Source organism: Syngnathoides biaculeatus, chromosome 5 (genome assembly GCF_019802595.1).
Source record: "Syngnathoides biaculeatus isolate LvHL_M chromosome 5, ASM1980259v1, whole genome shotgun sequence".
In the NCBI taxonomy this organism is placed as follows: domain Eukaryota; kingdom Metazoa; phylum Chordata; class Actinopteri; order Syngnathiformes; family Syngnathidae; genus Syngnathoides; species Syngnathoides biaculeatus.
The window spans coordinates 10,758,377-10,774,123 of NC_084644.1; the positions used below are offsets into that span (position 1 = coordinate 10,758,377).

General features: G+C 43.5%; 1 protein-coding gene across 1 annotated transcript; it reads left to right on the top strand.

Annotated features, from left to right (window-relative positions):
- Positions 1–8,531: 8,531 nt before the first annotated feature.
- Positions 8,532–15,666, top strand: ctsk (cathepsin K). Its single transcript, XM_061820275.1, has 8 exons — positions 8,532–8,706; positions 10,163–10,289; positions 12,273–12,395; positions 12,472–12,624; positions 13,773–13,991; positions 14,114–14,279; positions 14,720–14,828; positions 14,922–15,666. The coding sequence occupies exons 2-8, from the start codon at positions 10,164–10,166 to the stop codon at positions 15,019–15,021; spliced, it is 996 nt and encodes a 331-aa protein (XP_061676259.1). The 5' UTR covers positions 8,532–8,706; position 10,163; the 3' UTR covers positions 15,022–15,666.
- The last annotated feature ends 81 nt before the right edge of the window (positions 15,667–15,747 follow it).

The window sequence follows — 15,747 nt, forward strand, 5'->3', positions numbered from 1 at the left end:
TACCCTCTACCACATTCTATTGGCAGGGATGAGAATTTTCCGCGGATTTGCGGAATTCCGAGTTTTTTCAGCTGAAAATGTCAGTGTTGTGATACGTGTAGATTTGTTGAGAAGATTTGCGGGGCTACGGCTTGACGGGGGGGCGAGGCTGTGATCAAGACCGGCCGCCAGCGCCTATCGGCAATGCTCGGCGTGAAATTAGTCACAGCTGTGGTAGTGGAAAACGGCGTTGCTATCTGTTTACGGCATTGCTAGCTGTTTGCGTTAAATTTGGTGTTTATAATAACGTCAAGATTCCGATTTCCGGAAGCATTTTTGGTGGTATTTCATCGGTATTTTCACTCCGATGCTAACTTTTCTTAGAGAAGCATTCTGTTTACTATGGTATAGATATAACTTATAGCGTACGTACGCATATGTTATCGAGCAGTCTGCACGTTTGCCAGTATGGCGAAAGTCTTGGAGCAAAAAGATGAAGATTGTGCCAGTGAAATTAATAAAAACAATGGGGTAAAAAACTGTATCAGACGGGCGTGGCTTGAAAAAAAATGTAACCGTGCAGATAGGAACGAAAACTGTATCAACATGTCTAACCGAACACATCCAAAAAGTGGACGTTCTGTGCACTCTGTGTTCCGATTGGAGCAAAAAATATCCAAAATTTCTCAAATATTATACAATTGACAACTGTTAATACGAGTCGGCCTATCTGCACCGGCACTGTAGATCACGCATTTTATCACTCACGTTTATATTTCATGATCTTATATATATATATATATATAAATATAAATTATTTCCGTTGTTTGGACTTATATTTTAAGTTTTCAAAATATTATAATTGCTCTGTATTTACACTGTTAGAAGTAACCAGAAGTTACCATTTAACAAAGTGTTTTATAAAAAAAAAAAAAATTCATGCCCAGAGGGGGTTGTGGCGCCCCCAAGGCAGACATTTTCAGTGTTTTTCCAAATTGGTCATTCTCCTCCCTGTATTGGGAATGCTGAGGTGCAGTGTTGAGTGCCTCTTTCCGTAGAAGCTAGTAGTTCCTCACATTCGGTGTAGCGATTCTTATCTAAAAGCAAGAAGAGTTAGGCTAGCAGCCTAAAAATATACCGAGGTCGTGCGGTCTCAGCAGGCGCAGGTGAAACGCATCCCGAACGGCTTTTGAAATAACAGCACGTGACGGCCCGAGATGCTCCCGAAACCGCCGTCTTGGCACCAACCAGGTCCATTTGGAAGGCTGCCCGGGACTGAAAGGGGTTGGCCGATGAATTCTCAGGGGCGGCACCTCACTCAAAGCCTGCCGGCTGACTGCAAAACAGCAATTAAAAAGATCGATCCATTTGGGAAATGAAACTTTCCAAATGTTCTGGAAATGAGTTGCTGTGTTCCTCTCATGACGCTGAAGAGACGTTTAGAAAAGCTCAACAGGAGCTCTTGGAAGATGATTAAAAAGAAAAAAATCGGTTCCACTGGGAATGACGCCGGAATGATTAATTTGCTCCGGGACGTTTGGATGTCCCTCAAAGCTCTGTAACACAAACACATTTTTCATTATTTTTGCTTTCACAATCAAACACAGAACAGCCACGTTGACCTGATTTGGAATCATTTCCTATTTGGAAGAAAAATACTAACTAGAATCTTATCTCGTTTGGATTTAAAAAAAAAAAAAAAAAAAGAAGAAGAAGAAGATCCACCTCAAGTATCAGAAAAGACACAAAGCTAGGAGCTGTATAAAACTATATACATTTGAACTGGAACTTTCTCTACAGGACTCAGTTCACAGGTCAAGGATGGAGGTTTTGGGGAGAAGAGTGTAAAGACAAACAACCTGTTGGGATTTTTATTCACACTCCACTTATTGTAGCCGGACTAGCTCAGATTTTAAAAGTTCTTGTGGGCGTCTGAGGAATTCCTCAACTTTACCCAACTATTTCAGTTCGAAGAAGTTCTTCCAAGAGTCTTCAAATTCTTTGACTCAACAAGACGATTCTGTAAGGATTCCTCGCCTGAATGGGAAAATCTCACTTTGAACAAGTCCTTGCGAGAGTCTTAAGGATTCCTCAATTAACCAAGATCATTTCAGTTCTAAGAAGATGCTCCAACTTCACATCGATTCCTCAACATCACAGGACATTTTCAGGTTTAAGAAGTTCTTCCTGGAGTCTAAGGATTGCTCCACTTCACAGGATTGTTTAGATTCAAAGATGATCATCCGGGAATCAAAGGAATCTTCAATTTCACTGGTTGCTTCTGTTGACGTTTTTCTTTTTTTCAGAAGATTATCTGGTCACATTTTGTTTAATATTTTTTCAGTTATTGTGAGCCTTTGTACGAAAAAACAATGTTTTGACTGCGTGGGGTGGGAGGGCGATGTTCTTTCCAAGCATTGGGAATATGAACTTGATCTTCTTAGCATTTTAATCTGGACAGCGAGTCCACAAGTGAACAAAAAAAGTCCAGTTAGTACAGTACTAAGCAGATTTACGGAGCCAGCCGGGATGCTGCCCTGTTTCGGGTCACAAACATGCCGACTCTGCTGAAGAGACTCGTTACGTCAGGATAACCAATGTTCCCGGGTATCAAATCCTTGTTTCCCATTTAAATTGACTATAATGCCGTTAATCTGTTCCAGCCCTGGGGGAGGTCTGCCCTCTACTCAGAGGCCTTCTAGTAATGTTCGCTCATCACGGCGCTGCTAAAGACAACACATTTAAGAGCAGCCCAAGACTTTTTCAGAGTACTGCAAAATGTGTTGTTTCAAGAGCTATTTTTTTTTTTTTATATATAAGCTTTTCTAAATGTGATCGTTCCCTATCTCTCAGACAGCACAGCATTTCAGTGCGTCCTTGATTGTTATGACGACTCTCCAGATTTTCTCTTCCTTTGTCATCCTCAGCATTCAACCATTCTTGTAAAGATGAGTTTAAGTGCAGACGAACAAAGCGGATTGTGTGAAAATAGGGGATTCAGTGTCTTTATTTTTTATTCTTCTCTGTCTCTCTCACTTCTGTATAATGAAGGCGAATTTTTGACAGAGTCATGGGTAACCACCCATAACGATTTGTACCTTTTAACCCTCTTTGCAAAGATTTCTTTCTTTCTTGTAAGAAAAAGCCACAAAGATTCCTTTCTTACTTTTTGATGATTTGCCAAAACACTAGCAAGAACGTTGTGTTCCCAAAACCTTCTTTCCTCCAATATCTGGAGTCTTTTCTATATTTAACCCCATCAGGTTTTGATGAGACTTTTCCAGAATCATCCCCGGGTGATTCACCCATCGGCCTCGACGGTTGATGGAGCAATCTCCCATGATGCATCTTTGTCCCCCTTTCCAACTCACAGTGTTTTCATTTAGTTTGATCTACCATAATTCCCGGCCTACAGAGCGCACCTGCTTTATAAGCCTCACCCAGTACATTTGTAATGGAAATACCATTTGATACATACATAAGCCGCACGTGTATAAAAGTCGCAAGTGCCCACATTGAAACACGAGATATTTACAGGGACGGTACACAGAAAGAGGTTTCAAAGTTTTAATACCTTAGCTTAGCTTAACATAACAACAACATGGTAGCACGAACAGGGCTGGTAAAAAAAACATACCGGTAAAAAAACAAAAAAAGCAGCCGTGGCAGCTACACAGTAACAACACGGTAGCGCAGCACTAACAGGGCCAGTTAAAAAAAAAAAAAAACAGACCTAAATCACTGAGACACAGCAGTAATCCAGCAGCAACACGCTAGCGCAGCGCTAACAGGGTCGGTCAAAAAAAAAAATCGTACCAGTAAAAGTCACTAAGACACAGCAGTAACACATCAGCAAGATCCTAGCGTGGCGTTAACGCTAGCGTGGCGGTAACAGGGTCGGTTAAAAAGAAACATACCAGTAAAAGTCACTTCCTCGGCACATATATTCCACCGGTGTCACACTTACCTTTTCCGCTCGAGTGCCCCCTTCTGGCTGTTAGAAAAAAATCCACAAATTAGCTGCATCATCGCATAAACCACAGGATTGAAAGCTTGCGAAAAAAGTGGCGGTTTATGGGCCGGAAATTACGGAACTCTATGTTTCTAACTCTAGCATCTTGTAGGTGCTGCTTCACAACTGCTTTTATCATTAATTTTAGTATAAATGATCTTCGCATTAAAAAAAAACTGCACAACTTTTTCTACTCCTCTGATGGGGATTAATTAACCCTGTCTTGAAAATATGGATAGTTTCAAAGATTGTTTCATGTTCTTGCGAGACGGAACGGCCATGCGGCAAAGCTGACGTACACAAATATTAATCAAAGGATATTTTGCTGAGCTTCTCTTTAATACCATTTTAAGAAAAGTTATGTTTTGGAGAAAAAGGGATTCCACCCGCCCACTGCCAGTAATATGCATACTTAGTTATGTAATGTTCTGAAATTAATGTATGATTGTGTACATTCTCCCTGAAAATCCTTGTATCCACGTCTTGATGACAAATCGAACCCGTAAATCAAGGATCTGATGTCTGGAAAGGGATTGGACTTGATTTGTAATCTGATTTTTCCCATCATACTCCGGGCAAGGAGTCATTTGGATTTTGCCCGTTGTTGTGTTTGCGGAATGTAGCGTCGGAAACAATCAGAGGTCAGGAGGGGGGAAAAGGCAAGCGGTTCTAATCCGCAAAAGTCCAAACAGGCCTTAAACCCTCTTTGGTGTCTGCGGCCGTCGTTAATCTGGCGAGCGGGCGGAAAACCCGTCGCAAAAGCTGCTCAGCAACAACCTCGCTCGGCTTATGTGAGGTCCCCGGCGACCGCTCCTATGGATCGCGGTAGCGTATAGACCATGTTCAAGTGATGTAAGAATCTTCTTAGTCCTCAGGGGAGAAAGAGTCCAGCTCAGGTCGTTCTGGAATAAGAAGCAAATGCGTTCTGATAATGTGAGGAAGATGATGAAATCCCACATGATGTTCAATCTGGGCACCACAGTCAGATGGTCAGAACAGGAATAACAAGAAGCTGTATTTGGACTATGAGGAAGCAAAAACATGCGAAAAGAAATAAAGTCAGAATATTATGAGGGATAAAAATAAGATTTCATATAAGGCTATATTTTTTGCTAGAAAAAAACATGCAATATTTGGAGAACAAATGTATATTTTTTTAAGAAATGGGTGTTTCTGCAAATACATTTTTCTGTCAAAAAATATTTATTGAGAAATGGTTTGTTTCATAGGAACAAAGGTTATATTTAACACCGAAATTGAATAATATTTTTTCATAGATAAAGCCTATGAAAGTATTTTTTTTAGAATGTTTTTTATGGCGGTGGAGAGAAAAATATTACAAATCTCATCAAGCAAAAAAACTTTTTTTTTTTTTACTAAATTCTCTTAAAATTTGATTTTAAGAAAATAAACATTTTTCCCCAACTAGTATTTTTTTGACAAGGTATATTATTCGGAGAAAAAAGTATTTTTTTTTAAAGTGTTACTCGCTTGAGTAAAAAAAAATCATAATATTAAGAGAATTAAGTATTTTTTTCCAACAACAAAGTTGTCCTTTTTCAAGGGAAAAAAGGTTTGATATTAGGGGAAATAAGTAGCGTTCTTCCAAGAAGACATGCACTTAATTATTAGGATAGGGTTGCATTTTTATGAGAATGTTTAAAAAAAAAAAAGAAAAACAGGTGAATTGTTACAAACGTGAAGTCACTATTTTTTTTTCTTTTTGAGTAGTCTGTGGCGAAAGGGCTTTATAATTCCTAAAAGGACATTTTATTTTTTTTTTTTACAATTTAAACTTTGCTCTTATAGTAAGATATTGCTCTCATAGTATGATATTGATTTTCCTTTTTTTTTTTTTAATAACTAGCTTTATCAAATTGACAAACACATGCTAAGATGACGTAAGTGGCGCAAAGAGCTCAGCGGCCGATTGGGGTACAAATGAGTGCGGTGGCCAAGCCCCCTTTCATCAAACGCACGGACGATCAATGACGACGTCCGCCATCTTGGAGGAGCTTTAGAATAAGACGGCGAAGACGGGGGCCGTCATCGATCACGTCCCACTTAGCACGCTGAGCTCATTTGTGACATGCTAATGCAGGAAGCCGCGTCAGCACCAAAAGCTTCAAATGGCCGCGATGCAGCCGTGTTACATTAACTTGCATTTTTCCAAAATGAGATGTTTTGAATACAAACAAAAAAGGGACTGATCAAGAGAGGGTATTTTTTTATTTAAAAAAAAAAAGAGTGAAAAAAGCATTCAGTTTCAGAATAAATTCATTTTAACAATGAAAAAGTTTAAGATATCAAAAAGCCTCAAATTGTTACAAAACAGCCACGATGCCTGCATGAGCAGGGGTACCTAATAAAGTGTCCTCTTCCCCTTTTTCGCATGTCGGCCGGTGCGTCAGCTCACACATGACCGATATTAATGTATATTTAGACATGTTCGAGTTGGTCATGTACAAATCAGGCGTGTGACTAAAGCTGTGAGGAAGCGCTAACGATAGCGTGCGGCCTCCATTTTGTCTTCTCTAAATAGGCTTGTTTCCATTATGTGATGAGCGCCTGAGGATATGTCATCCATCCTTCCATTTTCTTCGCCGCTTATCCTCACGAGGGTTGCGGGGACTGCTGGAGCCTATCCCAGCTGTCAGCGGGCAGGAGGCGGGGTACACCCTGAACTGGTTGCCAGCCAATCGCAGGGCACATGGAGACAAACAGCCGCACTCCCAATCACACCTACAGGCAATTTAGAGTGTCCGATTAATGTTGCATGTTTTGGGGATGTGGGAGGAAACCGGAGTCCCCGGAGAAAACCCAAGCAGGGACAGTGAGAACATGCGAAGTCCACTCAGGGATGGCTGGGATTGAACCCAAGTCCTCAGAACTGTGAGGCCAATGCTTTCCAGCTGCTTCACCGTGCCACCAGGATATGTCATTTGAAGGTTTATAGACCAGTTTCACCAATGGACACAACATTTGGGTGGACAAGAAACAAGAAGCAAGAGTCTCTGATGGTGTAGTGGTACACACGGCTCCTGCCTTTGGTGCGGGCAGCCTGGGATCGATTCCCGCTCAGTGATGTGTCGATATCTGCCCCGTGACTTACTGGGGACCAGTTCAGGGTGTAGTCTGCCTTTCACCCGAAGCTAGCTGGGATAAGCTCCAGCTTTCCGGCAACCCTTGTGAGGATAAGTGGCTTGGATAATGACATGACAAGAAACAAGAAGCATGGAAAAGTCCCAAGTACCCATCCCCGAAATTAAATGGGAAGTAAACAATTTTGGTCAGAAGCGGCAAATTTCCGTACCTTGGCAAACTCCAACCAGGGAATTCTCCAAAAATGAACTCCAATTGGAAGCGGGCATCCAAGACAGATGGAAAATTTCTCAAGGGTTTATGTTGTTGTTTACATTACCCATTTGGGCATCAAACGTTTACCATTGAGACGAATTAAAGAATACGGTTTTTGGGGAATGTTTATATTCACAATAAAATGAAGGGGAAAGTCACGTTTTTCAAAGCGTAACACTGTTGTAGAGAAAGAACCCTGCTGTGAATAGCGATAATTATTGACAACTGCCCCAAAAATGCTCATAATTGCCTATAAATCCAAGAAACCTCAAACTCCTCAACTCACTTCAACATAGTTTCTTGCTACCCAAAAGCACAAAAATGATGAGAAAAAAGTCACGAACTGTTTTCATATTTCTGAAAATCCTCATCTTTTATAGAGAAAGTGCAAAATAGAAAAAAATTCCCCCATGCTCATGGTGGCAATATGTCATGTCATGTCGTTATCCAAGCTGCTTATCCTCACAAGAGTTGTTGGAAAGCTGGAGCCTATCCCAGCTAGCTAAAGGCGCAAGGCAGACTACACCCTTAACTGGTCGCCAGTCAGTCACAGAGCAGATATGGACACCATCACTGAAGGGGAATCGATCCCACGCACCAAAGGCAGGCGTGTGTACCACTACACTTTCAGTGACTGAACTGGGTAGCAATATTTTGAGCCTTATTTTTGAAATAAGGGAATTACGATACGGTTCTTGTATGGCCCTGTGTATATATTGTATTATTCCTCATGAAATGCCCAAAGAGTGTTCACGTCAGGAAGAATCCTTGCACCCCCCCCCAAAAAAAAAGACTATTCAGCAACAACAAAAAAAAAGCGGGGGGGGGGGCATAGGGGTGGAGTGCTTAGTCCTTAAAAGTGCATCTTAAAAAATGGCAAGACATTTTCGATGGTCAATGTTTTGTGCTAATAACAGACCCATGTTGGGACTGACCAATAATATAGATTTGTGCAAAATTGACCAAATTTGGACATGGGATGTTTGCGCTCGACAGTGATGATATAATATTTACAGTATTGTAAGCGATGTCCTCTTATTACAGTCCTGCTTGTTTTGGTTTGTTCAGTTTTTTTGTTTTCCAGCTGTGTCAGCAGACTTCCTGCAGAATGAAGCGACATCACGCAGAGTGAAACCAGATGCCCCCATCCCATACACCCCCCCCACCCCTCCTCCACCTCCTTCTCCTTCTTCTCCTTCTTCCTGTCCGCAACTCCTCCCCGAACCCTGAACTGCTGTTTTCACTTCCTCAAAACTCCAGTCCATATAAACCAGACCCTGACCTACTTGTGCATTGGACCCGCCCGGCGCCCAAACAAGACGGCTTCGACAGAACCTGACTGCCTTCTGGAATTCGAGGTACGGAAACTTTTAGGTTGGGAGATTTCTGCCGCTCAATGATGTTTTCCTGCTGATTAGCAAAACGATTCACACTCCTCACTCATGCTTTATAACCCCCATACTCATGTTTAATTTTAAAAAAATACAGACTAGGAATTGAACACAAGTTTTGCTGTCAATTGTGTACAATACATGTTTTCATAACTTGGCACAATAAGGAAACAAATCAAAACACACACAAAACAGTTTTACTCTTTAAGTTACGGCAGAAGTGCAACTACTGAGAGGAAGAAGAAAACAATCTTTTTTTTTGTTTTTGTTTTGTTTTTAACCCAGAACCAGCTTGTTTTGTTCCATTTTCTTTGCTAATATTGTCAAGTAACAAAAAATGCTAAATAAGCTAACTATAAGATAGGCGGAGAATTTTTTTGAATGTTGACACGGGACTGTCAACGGGCAGGAGGCAGGGTACACCCTGAACTGGTTGCCAGCCAATCGCAGGGCACATAGACACAAACAGCCACACCCACAATCACACCTACGGGCAATTTAGAGTGTCCAATTAATGTTGCGTGTTTTGGGATGTGGGAGGAAACCGGAGAGCCCGGAGGAAACCCACGCAGGCACGGGGAGAACATGCAAACTCCACACAGGCGAGGCCGGGATCGAACCCGGGTCCTCAGAACTGTGAGGCCAACGCTTTACAAGCTGCTCCACCGTGCCGCCCAGCATCAAACAATTCAATTAAAAAAAAAAATTGAAAACACGGGTGAGGAATATCTTCCATTAACTAACTTAAATTAATTATTTAATAATAAAAATATAATAACAACAATATAATAATAATAATAATATAATAAATGATAATAATAAATTAGCTAACATTTTTTTCACCTTATTCAATCCCAACGACTTAACTTTCTCTTTTTTACATGGTGTTGTCATCTAAAAAAGTACACGTATCAGTTTTCAAATTTCTTAGAAAGTTGTATAAAATACAAATATCCAGGTACAGAAAAATACCTGAAAAATCTACTTGAGTACAGTAACCAAGTATTTGTACCAACTCACTTCCACTGAAGTGGGGAAGTGAATAAAAACTGAAAACAATTCATAACCAGATGAATCACGGAAACATGAAAGAAGCCAGTGTGTGTTTACTTGAGTGAGCAGAACCTTGTTCTCATTGGTTGCCATGGTTACCGTAACACTGGACAGAACCTTCTTGAGCACCGGGATTCCTTCCAGACCCGCCTTTTGTTTTTATCCCCATTGAATAAGATATTTGTCACTCCCAGGTCAAACGTAAAACTCAGAACAAACTAGAATGAAGAATTGTATATTCACACACTAAAATGTTCACGTAAAATATATAATTTCATGCAGTGGAAGTCTGCTATTTAATACGAACGGAAACGAGCATCACACACTGTTTATTCATTGATTGTTTTGTTGTTTTTGTGTGCGTGTGGAGAATGTGGCAGCGTTGCGTTAGCGTGCTGCTGCTGGCCGTGTCGGCCGTGGCCCGTCTGGATCAGGTGACCCTGGACAGGCAATGGGAGCAGTGGAAGATCACCCACGCTCGGGAATACAATGGCATGGTCAGTGTTTTTCTTTTTGTGTTTATCATATTCTGCAAATTCCTCCCGATGCTCCACTTTCAAATGTGAAGCCGCACAAAGGGAGGAACTTCCTGGTCCTGGTAACCACAAAGATGGCCGCAAACCACAAAGCCGCATCATCGCACCTTTTCTTTGAATTATGAAGCCCGGCCACTCTAGTCAATATGGCTGCCATCTTGTCATCAGCGTTGCTAATTGCTAATATTAATTCTTTTCCAGAATTTCAACTTTGGAGCAATTAGAGGGATGATTCAAGACCTACAGAATATTATTTTGAACCTCCAAAGTTGTTAGCAAGTGACTAACTTTTCATTTCCATCGCGCTGCGATCCGGAACCTTTCCTAGCGCCATGTTGAGGGTTGTACCGCTTGCACTTTCTCTGGCATAGCCTTGCCCGCCTGCCGTCACCTCTTCTGGAATCTTCCATCGCACTGCTGTCTATTGCTAATCCGGCCTGTCCGAGGCTAATAATGCTAACACCATAAGCATAGAAGAAACGTGTCAGACGCCATTTTGTGGCCGTTCAGAAATAGAATAAAACTACGTGGGTACTGTAGGTGTGGATAGGTTGAGTTTTTCAACCTGTAGTTTTATGATATTGATTGGGCGGAGATTCACTGTATTTCTGGTTTAGCGTAGTTAAAATGACTTTCACACACACACGTAGTCTTTAATCGTGCGTGTTTTGTGGCAATAACGAGGGAGGATGTCCCGAGACTGCGCCGTGAGCTGCTTTTAATCGTCCTGATTAAAGAAACCAGGCTACGGCATCAACGAGGCGTTTGTGGCTAATTAAATTGTCGATTTGACCCATTTGCCCAGATGGATGACTTTCCCTTTAGCCGTCTTACTTTGCCTGCTTCCCTCAAGTCACTTTTTGACTTTTCATGCCGCTAATGTGATGGCGAATCTTTATTTTGACGCCTTGATCTGCCCACGTTACGCGGCAAAGGCACAACAACAACAAAAAAGAGAGAGAGAAGAAGAAGAACTTGGCAATTTAGTGTCCTCCATCTGCCGCCCATCTTCTCTGCTTCTGCTTCGAGCTCATTTGGATGTCTGGAGTTTGCCCAAAATGGCTGCTTCAAGCCAAGATGGACAACTTTCTGTCCAATTGATGAAATTGCAGTCGGGGGGGCAAACGGAGTGAGGGGACCCTTAAAACAAACAATTTTCACCAACATACAGTAAACGCAAAAACTGATTTGATTGACAGCTATTCTAGTCAGGTGCAAATATTAATGCCTCACTTTTAATAAATAAGGCGTTCAACGTGTTACAAGCGGCTCATGTGTATGATGCAGTCTAATAGGTACTCTCAAGTAAGAGTGAGCATTATTATTTCAGTAACATCAGAATTATTGTATTGGATGTGATGAGGGTGGCGACACGGTGGATCAGCTGATTGGCCCCACAGTTCTGAGGTCCCGGGTTGGATCCCGGCCCCGCCTGTGTGGAGTTTGCATGTCCTCCCCGTGCCTGCGTGGGTTTTCTCCTGGCACTCCGGTTTCGTCCCACATCCCAAAAACATGCAACATCAATTGGAGACTCTAAATTGCCCGTAGGTGTGATTGTGAGTGCGGCTGTTTGTCTCGATGTGCCCTGCGATTGGCTGGCAACCAGTTCAGGGTGTACCCCGCCTCCTGCCCGTTGACGGCTGGGATAGGCTCCGGGCACTCCCCATGACCCCTGTGAGGATAAGCGGCTAAGAAAATGGATGAATGGATCTTAAAGGTCCAGCCACCAGCATCCGTTTTGTCTCACCAGTTCACTAGTTGAACATTTGTGTCCCATTAGTAACCTTTCACTTTTTGATTCCAAGTTTAACCTTTAATAAATATAAATATGGCATCATGCTCAGATGGCTTCTCATTGGGTGGGGGGGTGTGGGTTGACATAATCACAGTTGACAAACAGACACCTCATCTCAGCTGTCAATCGCTCACTCTGCTCTGCGGCAGGACGAGGAGGGCATCCGGCGGGCCATCTGGGAGAAGAACGCGCTGATGATCGAGGCCCACAACCAGGAGGCGGCGCTGGGCATGCACTCGTACGAGCTGGGCATGAACCACCTGGGGGACATGGTGAGATATTAAGCGACAAAGTCAACGGGCGTCATCGGCGGGAGTCGCGAGACGTGACGTTTGGTTGCCGGCGCAGACGTCGGAGGAAGTGATGGAGAAGATGACGGGCTTGGAGATGCCCATGACGCGGGAACGCGGCTTCACCATGAGTCCGGAACAGCAGGCCTACGCGCTGCCCAAGTCGGTGGACTACCGCAAGAAGGGCTTGGTGACCCCCGTCAAAGACCAGGTCAGAGTCACAAATGATGGTTGCACGCATGAGCGCACGAAGAGATCAATAATAGATTTGTGAATTGGAGCTTGACTACATATGGACACAACATATTAATATGTAACTTGTTCTGAAATCAGAAGTCAACATTAAATTATTAGGCAAGCTAAATCAGTGTGAGATCGATATCTGCCCTGCGACTGACGGGCGACCAGTACAGGGTGTAGTCGGCTTTCGCCCGAAGCCAGCTGGGATAGGCTCCAGTTTTAAAGCAACCCTTGTGAGGATAAGCGGCTTGGATAATGAAATGTCAAGACAAATCCTCTGCACGCACCCCCACCCGGCCTTGAGTGTGACGCCTGTGCTGTAGGTAATACATATTTCTAGATGATTCTTTAAAAAAAAAAAAAAAAAACATAAACTAGCATAATAGGTTATCCTTATGACCTTTTTAATGTCTAAATTTGAAAATACATTTTTTATGGTAGTGAAAAAAAATCTGATTATGAGTCTGGCTGTTTGTTTCTATGTGCCTTGCGATTGGCTGGCAACCAGTTCAGAGTGTACCCCGTCTCCTCCCCGTTGACAGCTGGGATAGGCTCCAGCACTCCCCGCGACCCTCGTGAGGATAAGCAGCAAAGAAAATGGATGGATGGATGGATGAAAAAAATCTGACTGAACAACATTCAAAATGCATTTCAGACCAAAGAGGAGAAGTGAAACGCTGCCATCTGGTGGAAAAAACTAAGAACTGCATTTTAATCCAACTGCATCCATCTTATTTTTGACTGCGGCTTTATATATTTTTCTACATGTAATATAAAAACAAAATTATCCCTTTGATCATTTCATTCTTAGAGTTGAAATCATTTTATAATAGTGCAAAAGTGAACTTTATTAAAATAAATAATAATAAATACAAATTTGTTCGGATATAGTAACAATTAGTAATATTTCCAGTACTGCATTCAGGAAGCTTTCTACTGTAGATTAAAACATTTTAAGTGGTTAAACTATGCCATCTAGTGGACAAATAGAATAATGCACTTCAATTGGACTCAATGAAAGGTTTGCGCGGCGTCGTAGCAATGAAGTAGGTAGAAATATATTTGTATTAATAAGAATAAGCGACGATGTTTGTTTGTGTGGTTGTTTGCCCCGTTCAGGGTTCGTGCGGGTCCTGCTGGGCCTTCAGCTCGGCGGGAGCGCTGGAGGGTCAACTGGCCAAGACAACCGGTGAACTCCGGGACCTGAGTCCTCAGAACCTGGTGGACTGCGTGACGGAGAACAGCGGCTGCGGGGGGGGATACATGACCAACGCCTTCAAGTACGTGAGGGACAACGGAGGCATCGACTCGGAGGAGGCCTACCCGTATGTGGGAGAGGTGAGCGCTCTTTTCCTCAAAAGTCCAATAAGCCCGATAAGAACAAGCACAAAATGGACGGATGCCATTTCGGGTACCGAAAGATCTTGAATTGCGCTGTTTCCCTGCGTCGCCCCCCGCAGGCACAGATGTGCCGCTACAACTCGTCAGGCACGGCGGCCGAGTGCCGCAGCTACAAGGAAATTCCCGAAGGCGACGAGCACGCCCTGGCCGTGGCGCTCTTCAAGGTTGGCCCCATTTCGGTCGGCATCGACGCTTCCCAGGGCACCTTCCAGTTCTACCAGAGAGGTCAGCGAACGCAGCACGACGCCGCACACCCGGGCCGCGTCAGGTCACGTCGCGTGATATGACGCCGTGCCACGCTGTGTCATGCCGGCCGCGTCATGCCAGTGGTTACAACTTGCGACGTCACACCGGTTCATTTCATGCCGCGGCGTGCCGGGCGACGTCACGTGATGTCACCTCACGCCACGTCACACCAAGCGATGTCATCCCACACTCGATCACGTCAAATCGCATCACGCCAAGTCATATCATATCACGTCACGTCAAAGCTTCGTCCTGCCATGCCGCATCACGCCATGTCAATTCAAGCGTATGTCACGCCACACCAGCTCAAGATTCACATGAAATCCGGTCACGTCACGCCACGCCGCGCGTCACCTTCGCGACATCACCCGCCACGCTTGGTCATGCCAGGTCACGCCCCCTCCCTCTCTCCAAACCAGGCATTTACTACGACCCCAATTGCAACAAGGACGACGTCAACCACGCCGTGCTGGCGGTGGGCTACGGCGTTACCCCCAGGGGCAAGAAGTACTGGATCATCAAGAACAGGTCTGACGTCATCACTGTCATCCCCATGCATGGAGACCGTCGCCATGGTAACATTGAAACCAAAAATGATTCCGTGTCTGTGTTTTCCGACAGCTGGAGCGAGACCTGGGGCAACAAAGGCTACATCAAGATGGCGCGTAACCGCGGCAACCTGTGCGGCATCGCCAACCTGGCCAGCTACCCCGTCGTGTGACCGCCTCTTCTTATTCCTTGAGGATGTTTGGCTGTATCCATGGCGACCAGTCTTTGGTTGTTGGTTTTTTTTTGGGTGTGTGTCTTCACGTTTGTTATGTTAGCTGCTGTTTGCTGAAATGTTTTTGACCTCAAAGCACGCACATTAGCAGCGTCGCCGGCCGACGCAGTTCTGCGGACCCCCCCCCCCACTCCCCCCCGACATGACATCACTGGGGGAAAAGGTATCTGTCTTCACAATATAAACATAACGTGGCCGCAAAATATCACATTATGGCCATGACGTAGGGGTAATGTAGGCATAACGTACCAACATATTAAAATGATTCTTGGACAGTTTAGTAAGCACGTGGAACGTATTTAGTGCATATTATACATCCGCACATATTATGATCCTCATCAATTTTAAAGGCTTGACCTGGATCCACGATACCCATGTAACAGTCGTTCATATTAAATATTAACAACCTATCTTAGGTAGCCTGCTTCACAAAATAAATAACATAAAGTGAAGATGGATGAATTGCCCCCCACCAAATTTCATGTCTGGGGTTCCGTACAATTCAGCACTTTCATTCTGATCATTGTTATTGGTGTGTAAAAAAAGTATGTTTTGTATGAAATGAAATTAAAAGTTCTAAAGACACTTTTTGTGACGTCTTAACTGGCTTCTTTGGTAGGTGTAATACGCGTGTAGGCCACTGGAGGCCGCTGTTGATCATTGGAA